Source organism: Salmo salar, chromosome 07, assembly GCF_965601325.2.
Source record: "Salmo salar chromosome 07, fSalSal1, whole genome shotgun sequence".
In the NCBI taxonomy this organism is placed as follows: domain Eukaryota; kingdom Metazoa; phylum Chordata; class Actinopteri; order Salmoniformes; family Salmonidae; genus Salmo; species Salmo salar.
This window is the reverse complement of record NC_138297.1, coordinates 12,960,516-12,974,159: the sequence shown is the minus strand read 5'-3', so window position 1 is coordinate 12,974,159 and position 13,644 is coordinate 12,960,516. Positions and strand designations below refer to the sequence as shown.

Genomic DNA, 13,644 nt, shown 5'->3' with positions numbered 1-13,644 from the left:
GTGTCTTTCTTTGTGAGGAATTGGTCTTTGTGTTGGAATCTGTGTTTGAAATTCACTGCTCGATTGAAGGACATTACAGATAATTGTATGTCTGGGGTACAAAGATGAGGAAGTCATTAAAAAATAATGTTAAACACTATTATTGCATACAGAGTAAGTCCTGGGGGCCTGGGAAAATACAGGCTTCCTCACAACATTGTGCAAAATTCTATGCCAAACTATGTTCCAATCGGTGCTGTAATTTATTACCCCGTGAACACGTGGGAATACTATTTCAGCGCTATAAAATAAGCAACAACTCCACTCCACGTCCATCTCGCGATAGGACCACGATCCCTCCATGTTTGTCTATGGTGAGAGTTTTCCCGGTCTCGCGTGATGTCTGAAGTTTCCCACGCCTATTGTTGTGGTGTCTGCCCTTTTCTCTCACTCTCTACCCGCCGCCTCCCCCTCCTTTCTGGACTCCTCTCCATCGTTCCTGCTTTGCCAGTCTGCTTCTGTTGTCTCCGCGGATTGTTGGTCTGGGGAGAAAGGATATCGCGAGTGTTGGAGTTTTGGTGAGAGTTTGTGGAAGATGGCGCCTGTTGTGACAGGGTAAGTCTGAGATTCAGGGCTGGTGGTTGTACTGGAGTTAAAGTGAATTTAAGTTTTTCAGAGAGAATTGGTTGCTTATGTTCGAGCATAGATTGCCGACCACATTTGGGTATTTATGGACATTTGTTTTCAGTCGGTGAAAGCATTTTCTTTGTCTAAATGTATTGTGTGTGTGTTTTTTCGTTTGACTACTTCACTGTACTGACTGTTGCTGCACCACGGTGCGGTGTTGTGGGGTTGGAGCTAGCTCGTTGCTGCTAGCATTGAGGTCCTTTTTCAGCACCAGGCAACGACACGAGTACAATCGCTCTGGGTTGGGGAAAAATAAACGGTTGTGTTTGTCTATATTTTTAGAGAACATTATTCAACAATATATCCCACGATATAAATGTATTCACCTTCTAACCATGTTGCAATTGAATATAGTGTTCCGCTGTGCTTGAAACACGTTGTGGCTTTGTCAAGCAAGGCATCGTTTTCTGTCTACATTGCGTTCAACTCATAAGTCTGTGTTGTTAGCTGGCTGGCTAACTAGCTAGCTGTCTGGATATTTCTCTATCGATTGTTGGTAAATACACTTGCAGACGTGTGATGTTTTGCCGTGCGTAAATGCACTCGAATATAAAGTGGTGTTTATAAAACAGTCCCGTGCTTTCCCATGCCATATCCTCTCCATGCGCGGTGCAGACTAATGTTTATTTTATTTTTGAGCGCAACTAGGGGCATAACCTGACGCTAATTCTCTAGAAACTACCCGAAAGTCCAAAAACATCACGTTGTGGATATTTGTTTTTATTTTGTACATGTGGAATTTTGTATCTTTCTATATAGGTCGGTAAACGTCAGATAGCCAGCACAGAGCCACTGAAATGTAAAGCTCAAAGAAAATATGCTTGAAATGTGACGCCCCTGTCCAACGTTGGTTCGCTGCTTTATGAAATAGCCAACGCTCTAATAAATTAGCTACTGTAGTTATTTAACTAGTTTTAAGCTACTTACATTTCTGAAAGGCAATCCTAAAAGAGGCAGCTATCTAATCTGTCTAAATACCCTGAATTATTTCTGCTGCAGGCTACGAGGTAAATGATAACCTCAGACTCGCTATCTTCTTGAATGTTAGTCCGTTTCATGGGCTTTGTCTAATTTCTTTGATTGTAGCTAATTTTGCAATTGGGAGATGAAACGTGGGTAATTCTTTTATGAAAAAAGATCAATGGAATGTGCTTTAATTAGCCTATATGTCACCAGACTTTATCATTGACTGGGAAATAGTATTGTCATCATAGCTTGCCTTAAGTCTACTACTCTATAGCTTAATTTTCCAAGTTTCCAATGCTCTTATGATGCAATAACTAGTATTAATGTTACTATGATGTATTATAAACTACTATCAAAATAGCATCTACAGTAGCTATCTGGTCTATGGATATCTCCCATGCCCAAAACAGTCCTGTAATTTCGATGGTTTGCCTGCACATTAGCCAAACACAGGCCTTTTTGTACTGTGGAGTCAGTAATCCCCACAGACAGCTCAGTGGGTGACAGACATTAGCTGGGCCTTTTGGGGGAGGGGGTGGGGCAATGCCTGCGTGCTCATTTGGGGCTTTCCAGCAGACCTGAGCTGATATCTGTTTGGAGAGAGGGCAGGCGGGGTGGGTCTGGGTGGCTGGCCACCTGTCCAGATGATATTTACTAAAGCTGTGTGCTTTTTTTCTGCGGGGGATGGAGTGAGTGGGGGGGGGGGTTAGAATGCCATAAGGGGTCATTATTATCATGTGGCTGGACACGAGGCTGGAGGCTAGGGATGAGAGAGAGAGCCCACAGCCCAGCCGGCCTGTACACAGCCCAGTGCCCCCACAACCCCACAGGGTCAGATCTGACAGACAAGGCCCCCTCTCAGGGTTGGCAGGGCAGGGACCTGGGGTTGAGGTAGGGCACTAGTGCAGAGATGAGAGGGCAGTCTGAACTGGGTCCAATAAGAATATGCATTCTTATTGGAAAAATGTAAGCGGTAGGCTTTATATAGCCTATTTCTGAGTTTGTGAGCAAAGGTGTAAAAAAATTAACACATTGTAGGGGCTTACTGAAAGTATTGCTTAAGTTAAGATGGTTGTAATGTACAGTACCAGTAAAGAAATTCTGCATTGTAGAATAATAGTGAAGACATCAAAAATTTGAGATCCTTCAAAGTAGGCACCCTTTGCCTTGATGACAGTTTTGCACACTCTTGGCATTCTCTCAACCAGCTTCATGAGGTAGTCACCTGGAATGCATTTAAATTAACAGGTGTGCCTTCTTAACAGTAAATCTGTGGAATTTCTTTCCTTCTTAATGCATTTGAGCCAATCAGTTGTGTTGTGACAAGGTAGGGGGTATACAGAAGAGAGCCCTATTTGGTAAAATACCAAGTCCATATTATGGCAAGAACAGCTCAAATTATCAAAGAGAAACAACAGTCCATCATTAAATCAAATCAATGTTTATTTGTCACGTGTGACGAATACAACAGGTGTAGACCTTACAGTGAAATGCTTACTTACAGGCTCTAACCAATAGTGCAAAAAAAGGTATTAGGTGAACAATAGTTAGGTAAAGAAATAAAACAACAGTAAAAAGACAGGCTATATACAGTAGCAAGGCTACATACAGACACCGGTTAGTCAGGCTGGTTGAGGTAGTATGTACATGTAGATATGGTTAGTGACATGCATATATGATGAACAGACTAGCAGTGGCGTAAAAGAGGGGTGGTGGGTGGGACACAATGCAGATAGCCCGGTTAGCCAATGTGCGGGGCACTGGTTGGTTGGCCCAATTGAGGTAGTATGTACATGAATGTATAGTTAAAGTGACTATGCATATATGATAAACAGAGAGTAGCAGCAGCGTAAAAGAGGGGTTGGGGGGGCACAATGCAAATAGTCCGGGTAGCCATTTGATTACCTGTTCAGGAGTCTTATGGCTTGGGGGTAAAAACTGTTGAGAAGCCTTTTTGTCCAAGACTTGGCACTCCGGTACCGCTTGCCATGCGGTAGTAGAGAGAACAGTCTATGACTGGGGTGGCTGGGGTCTTTGACAATTTTTAGAGCCTTCTCTGACACCGCCTGGTGTAGAGGTCCTGGATGGCAGGCAGCTTAGCCCCAGTGATGTACTGGGCTGTACGCACTACTGTCTGTGGTGCTTTGTGGTCAGAGGCCGAGCAATTGCCATACCAGGCAGTGATGCAACCAGTCAGGATGCTCTCGATGTTACTTTAAGATATGAAGGTTAGTCAGTCTGGGAAATTAAGAACTTTTAAAGTTTCTTCAAGTGCAGTCGCAAAAACCATCAAGCGCTATGATGAAACTGGCTCTCATGAGGACCGCCACAGGAAAGGAAGACCCAGAGTTACCTCTGCTGCAGAGGATAAGTTCATTAGAGTTAGCAGCCTCAGAAATTTCAGCCCAAATAAATGCTTCAGAGTTCAAGTAAAAGACACATCTCAACATCAACTGTTCAGAGGAGACTGTTTGAATCAGGGATTCATGGTCGAATTGCTGCAAAGAAACCACTACTAAAGGACACCAATTAGAATAAGAGATTTGCTTGGGCCAAGAATCACGAGCAATGGACATTAGACCGGTGGAAATATGTCCTTTTTGTTTGAGTTCAAATTTGAGATTTTTGTTTCCACCCGCCCTGTCTTTTTGAGACATAGAGTAGGTGAACTGATCTCCCCGTGTGTGGTTCCCATCATGAAGCATGGAGGAGGTGGTGTGGGGGTGTTTTGCTGGTGACACTGTCTGTGATTTATTTAGAATTCAAGGAACACTTAACCAGCATGGCACCACAGCCTCCTGCAGCAATATGCCATCCCATATGGTTTACACTTAGTCCCACTATCATTTGTTTTTCAACAGGACAATGGTCCAAAACACACCTCCAGGCTGTGTAAGGGCTATTTGACCAAGGAGAGTGATGGAGTGCTGCATCAGATGACCTGCCCTCCACAACCACCCAACCTTAACCCAATTGAGATGGTTTGGGATGAGTTGGACTGCAGAGTGAAGGATAAGCAGGCAACAAGTGCTCAGCATTTGTGGGAAATCCTTCAAGACTGTTGGAAAATATTCGAGGTGAAGCTGGTTGAGAGAATGCCAAGAGTGCAAAGCTGTCATCAAGGCAAAGGGTGGCTACTTTGAAGAATCTTAAATATATATTTAGAATTTTATTTTATTTTAAACATTTTTTGGGGGGGTTACTTCCAAATGTGTTATTTCATCGTTTTGATTTCTTTGCTCTTATTCTACAATGTAGAACATTGTAAAAACAAAGAACCCCTGGAATGAGTGTGTCCAAACTTTTGACTGGTACTTTTATATCTGAACTCTTTCAGCTCAGTTTATCCTAAATAGTATCATGTGGCATTGTACATGATCTGTCCTTTTGATAAGAGAAGCGGTGAAGAATTCAGTCAGGATGTCTCTCCATAGTAAATGTTTATTTTGTCTAAAATGAGATAAAAACCTCTTCCAAATTATCCACAGGAATTCATATTTGAGCAGTCACGGAACATAAGACTAGCTTACCTGCAGCCTATCTCCTCAACACAGCTCACTGAATGTTAGAAAACTGGAAAAAGATCAGATTACACAGCAATCTTTCTTCCAACCTCAGTGAGGATACCACTGAGCCTAGCAGCTCTGGCTGAAAGAACACAATCTGGGATGATAAAAGCATGAATCACTTATTTCAACACAATGCTGCCTCTGCTTGGCCCCAGGGAACGGTATTTGATTCAACTTCTTATTATGTTTTTTCTCATGTCCTCACACTTTTTACCCCTTTGCCAAAAGGCGTACGTCGGGAAGACTTAGTCGAGTCAACGCCAGTTCTCTTTTCAACCATGTCATGACACCTTTAAACCTGCCTGTGAGGGACAGAGGTGGTGTGTGTGTGCATTTTTGCGTGTTTGTGGCTATTTGGGGAGTGTGTTGTGTTAAGCGTACGTGTGAGTCACTGTGTGTGTGTATGTGGTGTGCGTGTTCCCTCACACAGGAGTTGAGGTGTGTGTGTGTGTGTGTGTGTGTGTGTGTGTGTGTGTGTGTGTGAAGCGGTCTCCAGGGTCCTCTCCCTCTTCCAGTTCACACATTATGAAAGGAGAGGTTCAGAGAGAGGAGCAGATGTGGAACCAGTGACCTTTCTTGTGGCAGAGGGCTGGGGTGGAGTTAAAAGGGCCCACCGATTCATCCCTCCTGACACTCGCACTCCCCGCCTCACTCCCTCCTCTACCTGAGGCATTGAAGGATTGGTTGAGGGAGGAGATACATGCTGGTAAAGAGCCGATCTGTTTGACATGTTGTGACCTGAGAGCTGTACAGATGGTCTTACTGAAGAGATGTACCCCACAGTCAGTAAACGCTCTGAAACATCTCCAAAGTCAGAGGCAGATTCATTGAACATGGAAGGCAATGAATAACATGCAGTTTGCCTGTCTTGTAGTTTTTACCCGACAAAGTTGCCAGGATGATTTGAAAAGGTGCTATGGCTTCATTTCATTGTGATATCTCCTGATGCGTATTGGCCAACATGGACCAGCTAGGTTGCACTCAACTTGATGGAGTTATGACTAGGGCCGTGGCGGTCATGACATTTTGTCAGCCGGTTATTGTCATACAAAAGACTGCCGGTCTCACGTTAATTAGCATAAACACATCTACATAAATAAATAAAATATATAGATGTACACCATCACACTAAATCCATTATTTATCTTTGGTCGATCTGAAGACACATCAATAGTAACATGTTTTCACAACAAAACATATTTCATTAAACTGTCAGCCGCTCTCTCTGCGTGCTTAAGAAGGAATGAAGGAGAGAGGAGATGGAAACGCACGGCGGTGAGATATTCTGTAGCTAAAGGTAATATTTCAGCCTATGAATTATGGAAATATATAAAAATGCCCTATTACTAGGCTATTCAAAACCAAATATAAGCCGCTTTGCACATTCATTGAACCAACCGCATCAGCTAGACCTGTACATTTTCTCCCAGACTCATGGATAGAAAGTTTGGAGCGTAGCATAAGGTAACCAGTCCACCCAGTATGCATAATAATACAGTCCTCACTCAAAGTCCATTAAAATAATTTTTTAACGTTTGGAATAGGCTAGACCAATTATGTTCCAAATACTACTTAAATCTGTTTTTTTAAATTATTTTTTATGTTCTGCCGTGTGTAATATGCTGTAGACTATGTATTGTCTAATGGCACAATAATTATTTTAATTTTCTGGTTTTTTTCCGGGCTCATCAAGGCATATGCTTCAATATGCTTATGACAGTTTTGAGTGAATCATCACTTTAGAAAGCTGCTGTCCATTTCATTGTGTTAGGCTTTGAAACAACATCCACAACAACCATGTTTTCCACTCAGTTACAACCTGTTGTTGAACTTCTTTCTTCAAAATAAGGTGAGTTTTAAAAGCACAATACTGTTTTGCTAGGTTTTTGGTGCGATTTAAAAAAATAAAAAAGATATATTTTTTAAACATTTTTTTTATTTGTATTTTTTATTCTTTTTTTGTTGATAGCATTTGCATTGATGTTAGAGGGACAATAGAGTCCTGAGTACCAGGCCATTATGTCCTGATGGTTGTTAGTGAGTTGGGTACTACCAACCATGTCCAGACTGCATAAGAGGACATTACCGTGACTCAACGGTCACATGGAATTTTACTGAGGTCATGACTGCTGGTGTGGCGGTAATACGGTCACTGCAACAGCCCTAGTTATGACATGCTTCCCTATCACGCTCAGTCTTGTTTTATCTCCATTCTTCAGTTCTTCTTTCTTTTTGTATTTTGCTTTCTCTTTGAAAGGAGAGCAAGAAAGAAACAATCTCTTTCTGAGCAAACACAAGGGATGAAAAGGCACATTTTTGAGTCATTTGGCTTGGCATACGCCCATCTTGGCGCTCCCCATACTTGGTCCTCCGCCACACGCTAGTGTGAGTGTGGAAGAGGCAAGGATGTCTGCCAATGAGAATAAGCCCAATCCACATATATCTCATACATTAGTTAACCATTTTTTTTTTTTTACATAAGTGGTTTTCTTTATTTGTCAATTCCAGGGTTGCAGTGATGCTGACACTCACTCTTTCACTTTAAAGTGTTGCCAAGCATCAACCATTGATTACAACGTTTTAACAAACCATATGCCTATATGCTGAAGTCTGCTTTTAACAAGAAATTGTTTCTTAAACACTTGAGGAACAGTGCAGATGCAGTTTGGTAACAGAATTGACAGTAAAATCTTATTATAATTTTTTTTTTGTTAGACCATGTTTTCAAAAAATCTGTTAAATATCTACTCTGAATTAAGATTGTCTGCAGAAAAAAATGGTTTTCCACTATGATATGACACTTTGAGTTTGAAAACATCTATTTTGGTTGTTAAACGACAGTAAGCTGGACAGTGGATCAACACCCCAAAAACAGAATGACTGTAACAGAATGACATCATGGGTCCTTGAACTGTACTATACAGAAATGGAAAATGTGTAGTTTTAATGTGTTTATTGTATTTTGATGTGTATTGTGGTGCTATACAGGGCTAATCTGGAAAAGAGACCTTGGGTCTCAGCATTGACTGTCTGTCAAAATAAAGGAAAAAACAATGCTACAAAAAAAAATCCCTTCATGGTGTTGTATCTTGAATAGGTGCACAAAGGTATAAACATTTAATATCCTCCTTTGCATGTTTGGTTATTATTCTACACACTGGCCAGGGCTTGACGGTAACTCTTTTTTTTAGGCACTTGTCCTTCAGACAAGTAGGACTAGGGTTGGGCGGTATACTGTATTTTATGATATATACCGGTTTGGGTTTTTACTTTACCTTCTATACCGGTATTTGAATGTTTGGTTTGTTAAATGTAATATGCCATGTGTAATGTCAATTTTTATAGTTTACTTCGCTACTTGAGTCATCTCTTTCTGCTCTTTCTCTTCGTGACACTTTCCACACAGACCTTGCCACGCCCCCTGTCACTCAAGGAGAGCGTTTGATGTTCCTCAACCGCGATACTCTTGCGTTCAGTCTGCATGGTCAAAGCAGCACATGCAACAATTCTGTTTTCACTTTGCTAATTAATATAAATCCGCTAGTGTTCTATAATGACACTATTAGTTTGTTTCTTACATCAGCAAACATCTAGTTTGTCTTGTTTTAGCAAGTTGCCCTAAATCTTGAGATGCTAATTGTTAGCCGCTAATGCTAATAGCTAGCTAGCTAATAAATGTACTGAGTAAGAGCAAACGTAGCTAGGTAATACAGCCTGATAATACCAGTGACGGTGTAGACCTAACTCAGAATGTTGTTTTGTGCAACAGTATCTTCTAAATCAAAGAGGAATTTGCAAAGCAAGAATATGTTTGCTACACGAAGTAGCTAAGAAAAAACATGCAATGTAGCCAAAGCTTATAGGAAACACTTATCAACACTTTAGTTCCTACTCTGTCACAATAACTCCTCCCTGGCATTTTAATTTGTTGTCATGTCAAACAACACTGTATTCAAAGTGCCCACTATTATATTCTAACTATAGAATTAGAATAGTCATTCTAACAGTTTTGCTCTAAATCGCAATTGCAACATTTGGTTAAATAAGTCTTAGATTATTTGCCCATATTGTGCAGCACTAGATGGCAGTGTGGAAATTCTCAAATGAGCAGTGGTGTGAAGTACTTAAGTAAAAATACTTTTAAGTACTACTTAAGTCGTTTTTTGGGGGGTATCTGTACTTTACTATTTTTGACAACTTTTACTTCACTACATTCCTAAAGAAAATACTGTACTTTTTACTCCATACATTTTCCCTGGCACCTAAAAGTACTAGTTACATTTTGAATGCTTATTAGCAGGACATGAAAATGGTCCAATTTTCGCACTTATGAAGAGAACATCCCTGGTCATCTACTGCCCCTGATCTGGTGGACTCACTAAACTTACAAACAAAGCATTTGTGTTATGTCTGAGATTTGCAGTGTGCCCCTGGCTATCCGTAAAGAAAAAAAGGAATTGGTGCCATCTGGTTTGCTTAATATAAGAATTTTGAAATGATTTCTACTTTTTCTTAAGTACATTTTATCATTTACATTTACTTTTGATACTTAAATACATTTTAAAACCAAATACTTTTAGACTTTTACTCAAGTAGTATTTTACTGGGTGACTTTCAGTTTTACTGGAGTCATTTTCTATTAACATATCTTTACTTTTACTCAAGTATGACAATTGGGTACTTTTTCCACCACTGCAATTGAGTGCAGGAAATGATAAAAGTGCTGAAATTTGTTTTGGTTGAATTGAACAGTATAAAACAATCAGAATGGAGAAAGACTCATTGCAATCACTAAGAATGTATGTGTTGCCACCCTAGGGATCACTCACTACTCATAAAGCACCCTGGGATCACTCACTACTCATAAAGCACCCTAGGGATCACTCACTACTCATAAAGCACCCTAGGGATCACTCACTACTCATAAAGCACCCTAGGGATCACTCACTACTCATAAAGCACCCTAGGGATCACTCACTACTCATAAAGCACCCTAGGGATCACTCACTACTCATAAAGCACCCTAGGGATCACTCACTACTCATAAAGCACCCTAGGGATCACTCACTACTCATAAAGCACCCTAGGGATCACTCACTACTCATAAAGCACCCTAGGGATCACTCACTACTCATAAAGCACCCTAGGGATCACTCACTACTCATAAAGCACCCTAGGGATCACTCACTACTCATAAAGCACCCTGGGATCACTCACTACTCATAAAGCACCCTGGGATCACTCACTACTCATAAAGCAAATGTAGAACTTTTATTATTCCAAAACATTAAATACGGTCACAAATGTTGTATATTTTTCCTGTGATATAATATTCTGGCCATATCGCCCAGTCCTAAGTAGGACAGATATTTTTTTACTTGTTCAAAAGCTCAAGTCACTTGTCACCAAATAAGGATGCATCTTTACAAAATACAATGCATTACTATTTTTTTTTCTACCATAGAGAATCAGACAAATGTAGGCTACACACTGTCTATTGGTTTATCTGCATATTCAAGCCTGTCTCAAAATACAACACTGCCCCTTTAACACTCTCCTGGAGGATGGTTGGCCACACTTAGTAGCCTATAAAATATTGCAACATTACAACCAAATACTTTTGTTTTTATAAAATAATTCCCCCCAGGGCTCGAATTAAGAAATATATTTACAGTTAAAAACAGACTCTGGGATGACCGAACCAAAATACGACCTATGACGTACAACCTCAGCACATGCATAAAAAAAAAGAAGCCATGAGACTGATGCAACAACCGTTTCAGTTGAAAATGCTTATAATATTTATTTATTCCTATGATAATGCACAGATGGCTGTAGGCTATGCACCAGTTTAAAATATGTGTTTTGAAATTAAGAGGGGAGATCTAAAAGATGCAACAACTAGCATGGGTTACTAATATGACTTGGATTATGCCTTTGGCTGCTGGACAATAAAATAACTTTGATTTGAAAACCAATAGATGAGAGATGCTGATTTCAATGGCATATTAAGGGTTTATTAATTAACTCCCTCAAAATTTCTATGGTTGTGTTTTGATTAGGGTAGGCTACTTTGAAAGCAGTTAAGATGTACTTCATAAAATGATATCCAGGTTTTAAGCAATTAAGTTAAATGGTTTCAAAATGCTGACCGCCTCCGCTCAGTTGTGGGTGATGTGCGGTGCGCAACAAATGACTGTCCCTCACTCTCGTGACCATTTGATCTGAGTGAACCGTGCCTCGAGTATGTCGACAGAATCAAGCCTTTAGGCGTTAATGTTAATTATCCGTCATTATTGTGGTCCTTTTTTACATTTTTTAAATTATTATTGTGGTCCTCTGTTGCTCAGTTGGTAGAGCATGGTACTTACAACGCTAGGGCAGTGGGTTCGATTCCCGGGACCACCCATACATTAAATGTATGCATGTACTCTGCTGTGCTCTGCTCTCCTGTGCTCTACTCTGTGCTGTGCTCTGCTGTGCTGTGCTCTGCTCTACTCTACTCTGCTGTGCTATACTCTGCTGTGCTCTACTCTACTCTGCTGTGCTGTGCTCTACTGCAACTGTGGTTTGTGACTGCTATGATTTCCTGTTGTGGCCAATTCAATTGTAGTTACTCTGTTACTGCTAAAAAAAATTGGTCACTCTCTTACCGATTTTGGTAAGAGTGACATGTTTTAATCACTTAATAATTCAAAAACCAAATTTGCTATCAGTAGAAACATTAACTTCTGTGAACTTTGATAATCCTCCCTCATGAGGGAGAGGAATTACATAATATCTTAAAGATATGTGGGTTTCTGGTAACAGAAACAGACACTATGCAATATTTCTTAGAGAAGGCAAATCATTTCTGCAGATGACCCCTTTTCCATCTGTGTGACCAGAATTTAAAGCCTTTGCTTATTCCAAATTTTTAGGATGGAAAATGGTTGAAAAACTTGCCTTCATGCCTGAAAAATATAGACTCTTTTTGCTTTCATTTGACACCAAATTTGATACGCTCCAATAAACTTCACATGTTGAATGCTAATGTGTCCTTTTACATGGAAATGACCTTGTGTATTTGATTAACCTTTTCTTGTTGGGGTTGGGGGTGCATTTCCTTATTCCCAAAAGCCTGAGGGCCAGAGTTTTTTTTAAGTTATTCCCTTACCGTCACCAGACAAGAATTGAATTCTTTGTAGGAGGAAAGCGCTCCCCCCTCTCTTTACCCAAGTGAGAATGCAGTATTTGCTTGCGTGAGCTCTGCATGAGCTCCAACTTTATCTCTGGGGCTCAAAACGCGTTATTGTTTCAAGAAGGACAAGATAAGAAGAATTCTCCATGCAAATAAGCCGGTGTGGTTTTGAAAACACCCTCGCGTCATGGTTGAACAAAGCCCAAGTTCCCTGTTGTTGTTGGCCTTGCTAATCCTCTCTCCGAGGCTAGAGAGAGGGAAAGGGCGAGCTCAGAAAGTACTGTTTTGCGGTGCCCCCTCTCTCCTCAAGCCAAGCGAGTTTCAGCATCGCCAAGGGAACCAGCCGTCTTTATACCGGCGTCAGCGTTTTCTGCCCCACCGTTACATTTCAGGATGTTTCATTCAGAAAACATGAAGTGATCCCCATGTCTGTCTTGCTCATTTGATTTCATTCAACGTCTTCTCCAACCATCCCAGAATCATGTCATGTTTTGCAATCTTTTACAGCACACACAGTGGAAAAAAACAAAACTGTTGGATACAGCTTGAATGGTATTGACTTCTAAAAAAAATAATATTTTTTTATTCCTGCTGCAGTTTTTATTTGTTTTTCTTGTGAAAAGAGTGGGGGCGGACTCCTAGGGTGAGAAAAGTGGATTTGTTTTTGGACACGTACTCTTTTAATAGGGGGGAAAGAGTTCTGCCAAGCGCTGTTTATTAGACATTCATAATATGCTTGACGTTACCAAGAGACCCTAGCAGGAGAGCATCTGTTTAGAAAGAAATCCTTTGTTCTCTAATGTTTTTGGCCTTGCAAAAATGGCTTGTTGAATGTGTTGTTTTTGGACCTCAATGGATTTTTAGATTGTGGTTGATAGTTGACTAACCACCAGACTCTTTAGTCAGTCAAAGTTCTGTCTCTTTTCAGACTGGTGTTTTTGAATCTGGACTGTAGGCAACATTAGCCTTTTGGAAGTCTGTTTCCTTTACTAGGCCATAGAGTTCACATGAGGGAAACCCCCATCACCGTCAGCATCCCCAACTGCCACGCTCTCCCATCTGAGGACCAAGGAGTGGCAGTTGGCAAGGAACCTCCTCACAGAGACGGACGAACCATTTCAGAGACCCGTTAGTATAGCCTACACCAGCTATGAGGTCATCATTATCCAACCCATGCTAGGATGCTGCAACCACCACCATAAAATTAGCCCTACATTCCATTTCTATGTCTGCAACACAACCATGGCTAAGAGCTAGGAAAAT

General features: G+C 40.7%; 1 protein-coding gene across 2 annotated transcripts in view; it reads left to right on the top strand.

The window, feature by feature from the left end:
- Positions 1-459: 459 nt before the first annotated feature.
- Positions 460-13,644, top strand: part of rbpjb (recombination signal binding protein for immunoglobulin kappa J region b) — a 79,677-nt gene continuing 66,492 nt past the window's right edge. For both annotated transcript variants that reach the window (XR_006770563.2, XM_014206508.3), the window contains exon 1: positions 460-594. Coding sequence is in view for 1 of the 2 variants with exons in the window: in XM_014206508.3 (XP_014061983.1) it covers positions 575-594 (20 nt within the window). In the remaining variant the exon portion in view is untranslated. The remainder of the gene's footprint in view (positions 595-13,644) is intronic.